At 32.7% G+C, this 4316-nt stretch overlaps 1 protein-coding gene across 1 annotated transcript; it reads left to right on the top strand.

Moving 5' to 3' along the window:
* The first annotated feature begins 487 nt into the window (after nt 1-487).
* On the top strand, nt 488-4124 carry LOC108383090 (kelch-like protein 20). The gene is made up of 4 exons (XM_017639476.1): nt 488-573; nt 755-996; nt 3079-3436; nt 3745-4124. The coding sequence occupies exons 2-4, from the start codon at nt 845-847 to the stop codon at nt 4045-4047; spliced, it is 813 nt and encodes a 270-aa protein (XP_017494965.1). The 5' UTR covers nt 488-573; nt 755-844; the 3' UTR covers nt 4048-4124.
* Nucleotides 4125-4316: the final 192 nt, after the last annotated feature.

Below are 4316 nucleotides of genomic sequence, written 5' to 3'. Positions count from 1 at the left end.
ATTTAATTAGCTCGAAATAATTATATGATCTAAGATTAAAACAAAAAAAGAATAAAATAAAATATATAAATAAACATAATTAAAAAAAATATAAAATTAAAAAACTATAATATTTAAAAATTGCTCACCAAACTTATCCATTTTTGTGCTCCGTTTATTTTTCATTCGGCGAAAAGGCCCCTGGTCCACATAAATTTTAAAATTTCACTCTAAGACTTAACCCGGATCAACTGCTGTTAAATACCGAGATAATTCAGAATTCACGAGTTGATTCGGGTCAACGCTAACGTCTGTCTATGCTATTATGTATGTAAATATATGAATTCGCCTTGTCTATAGTCTTAACAGAAAACTACATAGAGCCAGAAGTTAAAACTTTGCGTTGTTCCGTTTGACTGGTGAACTCAATAACGGCTTTCCTGTAGGAGAAGTGTGCAAAAGAAATCGAAAACTTGTACTTTCTAAAATTTTGCAAATAACAATTAGCGTTCATCTGAGCTACAACAAAGAATTTTCAAACCTTGGAGTTGTGCCAGCAGTTTTAAATATTTGATCTTCTCCATTGTTTCATAAGTAAGTAAAACTAAGTCTCAATATACATACATATGTATGTAAGTATGTAGATCTGTAAGAATGCTTGTTTGCAGTATAGGATAAACATACATATGTACTTACATGCAAACATATGTATGTACTTTCTAGGCATACACAAATCATATTCTAGAAGATAACTTTATAATAGACTGATCAACAGGTCATAAGCGCTCCATAGTAAATACAAACCACCAGAAAAATACGAGTACATAAATTCCCATCAATAAAGGAAATTTCAATACGTCCAGCAATGGCAACAAATGGTACACGTCAACTAATACCAAATGTGATTGGTCATAACCTCACGCCTTTCATCAAGAAATTACTGAATAACATATGCAACTTTTACGATGAGCAGGACCTCATAGATGTAACATTTAAGTTGTCTAATCCAACTGCCTTGTGAGTATTTCATTGATTTTCACATGTAGTATACGAGGGTGACAAAAAAGTCCTTAGAATACACCAACAATGAAACACGACGATACAAAATTTTATTATTGGTTTCCAAGTTAAATTAATGGCAGGTTTGATTAATAGCCCGTCCCTTCTGGCTGCAGTAAACCTTAATATGTCTGGGAAGTTGGCATACGGTATGACCAAAAAAGAGACTTGGTTTTCACTCTTGAAAAAGCTATACTTTCCTCCCTCAATAAATAAAATAATGTCTTTACCATATCCAAATCAGCTGATGAATTTAACTCTGTAGCTGAATAGTTTTAGATCTCGCCACATAACGAACTCCTAATTTTCACAACTCGAATGAATAAAAACAAACGCAAAAAAATAAATAAAAAATTATAAACAAATGCCAAAAAAAAAATTATAAACAAACTGTTATCGAAATTCAAATTGAATATTTGCTAGTAGTGTAAACAGCCAAAATTTGAAAACAATATTGAGGGTTGAAATTGCGCATTTTGCACGTGGCACAGTGGTCTGAGAGTGGCAGAAAGTCCAAGTTTCGAAATGTCTTGAAATAGATAAATAAGTGGTCGGCCAGACTCTTGACATGCCTATTAACATGATCTAAGTCCTTTTACGGAGAAAAAATGGCACTAGTATTATTCAAAGGGCACTTGATGTCGGTGTTGTATGAATCGTATTTTTAACCGACTTCAAAAAAAGGAGGAGGTTATCAGTTCGTCGGAATATTTTTTTAATTTTAAATATTTTAATTTTAATTTTTTTTTTTAATTTTAATTTTTTTTTTTATTTTACTTTTTTTAGATTTCGATAATTCTTCTTTTCAGAAAGGTGGTACCTCAAGGGTGGTTCCATACTAATCTTGTTTAGATCCGATAACTTGATCGTGAAGAGATTAACGACAATCTTAAATTTTTATATGAGAATTCAAGTAGGTTTTGTTTTTTGCTTAAAAATTACTTGTTACGTAAAAATTCAAACAAGCATTTCACGGACTCAAGACTGGCAATTCAGTTTTTATTGGGTTTGTTTTAACGACAATTTTCCTAGTCCTTTCAGAGTTGAGAACATCCCATTAAATTCCATTAAAAAATTTATGCTTGATGTTACTAAAAAATTGCGTTAATTTTTTGAGAATTTTTTTTTTTGTTGAAGGTGTTTTGCAGTTTTTCCTTACAAAGTTGTTTGTAACACTTTTTTTTTGTTTTTTGGAAGAAACTGCGTGAAAAGAATTGCCAAAAATCAGTGGTAAGTCGTAGCTACTTCAAACTTGCACTTTATTATAATAAAATTAATTTTGCACACTCAAACAAATTCTAAAAAATCTGCTGAAAAGTTGAAAATTTACAAGAAAATTTATTGAGTTTTCCCCGAGTTTTGCACAAAGTTTAGAAATTATGATTTTAAATTTTTGTTGTAGTATGAACTACATATATTTCTATAAAAAATTAACGGGGAAAAAATGAAATGAAAATTGTTGCATATATGGTAAAAAAAAATCTCTGTACCAATACCTTTTGCCGGCAGTGTATATGATTTAACGCTAGAACCTGCTGGCATTCCGTTTATCTGGACTGGGCTGTCGCAAAAAGTAGCAATTGATATCCGATTTTACGGAAACTTGCCATTTCGGATCTTTTCCTAGAAATCAGGAAGTACAAAAAATGGCATAGATTGGCGAATGGTAGATGTTATCTGAATTTAATAAAACTCGGTTTTTATAAAAAAAAAAAATTTATAACTGATGGACACGTCATTCGGCCGACCATTTTACAGATTTGAGTTTTTCCGGTTAAGACTAAGATACCGAATCGAATTTTATGAAAATCAGATCACATTTCCTATTTGCGCGCGCTAGTGTAGTGGGCGTGGCAGTTTGCCAATCTATGCGATTTTTTAAGAGTTCTTCATTCCTAACCAAAAAATACGGCAGATAAAAAATCACAGTCGAATCCGAGAACAATTGTTACTTTTTGCCATATTTTGTATGTGGCTCTGCCACTGTGCGTCGTGCAAATTCGCTGAAAAAATATTTATTTGATTTCTTTTTTGTCACAGAATTCCAGCACATCGCTTGATACTCTCAGCGGCAAGCCCTTATTTTAAAGATCTTTTCAAAAGCGACAAGGGCCTAACTCCGGTTATTGAATTAAATAACATAGACAGTGACATCTTTGAGCTTTTAATAGCATTTTGCTATACCGGCAAAACGCTCATAATCATCGAAAATGTGGATGTAATGCTGAAGGCAGCCATGTATTTGAAATTGGATGAGGCGGTGGTCAGTTGTGTTGACTATATTTTGCAGCATATAACTGAGTATACACTACAGCGGGCATATTGCTTAGAGCGTGAAACTCATTGTGTACCACTGTATGAGAAACTCTTGGAATATGAAATAAATAATTTTATGGAAGTGAGTTATACGAGTATTGCCTTTAATTTTTTTTTTCTAATTACATATCGCATACTTTCTCAAAATAGGCGGAACTCAAACTTGAGATCCCGAAAAGCAATTGACACAAAAGGGCATTCAGGAGTAGTGTGCCAGTTAGAGATTATAATCATGAAAAAATTGACATTAATTGGCGATAAATCCTACAATTTGATTTATAAAAAAATTAACAAATTTTTTATTTTTTTTTTTAGTTGTGTCTTTTGAAGCGAGTGTGCGATATGTACCTATCTTGACGTTAATGTAGTTTTGATCGTTTTTTTTTGCAGATAAACCAAACCCCCGATTTTCTTAGATTCGAAGCTGAAAAATTGCAGGCAATCATAGAAAGCAACAATTTGAATGTGACTTGTGAGGAGGATACTTTTCATGCCATAAAACGCTGGTATGAGTACGATACTTCTGTACGACAACAACAACTACCAGATTTAATTGGTCGCCTACGATTGACCCATTTTGACACTAATTTCTTATTGAGAAATGTCAAAACACTTCCTGGATGCGAGCTATTGGCTTACAAGGCAATATCGTGGATTACGCTACCATCAGATCAGACGAAGATATCGCTCTAATTTACAGCGCCACGAGAAAAAACTATTTGCGAAAATTCGGAAGAGTTAACTTTGATAGCTGTGCAAGCTTATGTAAGTGCAACAAAATGATTTTTGCATTATTGTTTTCCTATATTACGAGTAGATACAATTAAAAGTTGGAATCACGTAGGTAAGTCCAAATCTTTTGTAAACGAGTTTCAAAATAACGGTACAATTCAAAACATATCGAGCCCTAACCGCCAAAATAACGTAAGCGACATTTTTTTCAAAATTTTCTTTTTGATGCA

The sequence above is a fragment of the Rhagoletis zephyria genome, unplaced genomic scaffold, assembly GCF_001687245.7.
Source record: "Rhagoletis zephyria isolate East Lansing unplaced genomic scaffold, Rhagoletis_zephyria_1.1 Rzeph_scaffold_30613, whole genome shotgun sequence".
Lineage (NCBI taxonomy): Eukaryota > Metazoa > Arthropoda > Insecta > Diptera > Tephritidae > Rhagoletis > Rhagoletis zephyria.
Note: the sequence above shows the minus strand (reverse complement) of the source record. Positions and strands in the feature narration are given on the sequence as shown.

Coding starts and splice junctions, on each gene's coding strand:
- LOC108383090 (XM_017639476.1), top strand. CDS start 845: ATGGCAACAAATGGTACACGTCAACTAATACCAAATGTGATTGGTCAT. Junction 997..3,078: donor TTGTCTAATCCAACTGCCTT/GTGAGTATTTCA, acceptor TTTTTGTCACAG/AATTCCAGCACATCGCTTGA. Junction 3,437..3,744: donor AAATAAATAATTTTATGGAA/GTGAGTTATACG, acceptor TTTTTTTTGCAG/ATAAACCAAACCCCCGATTT.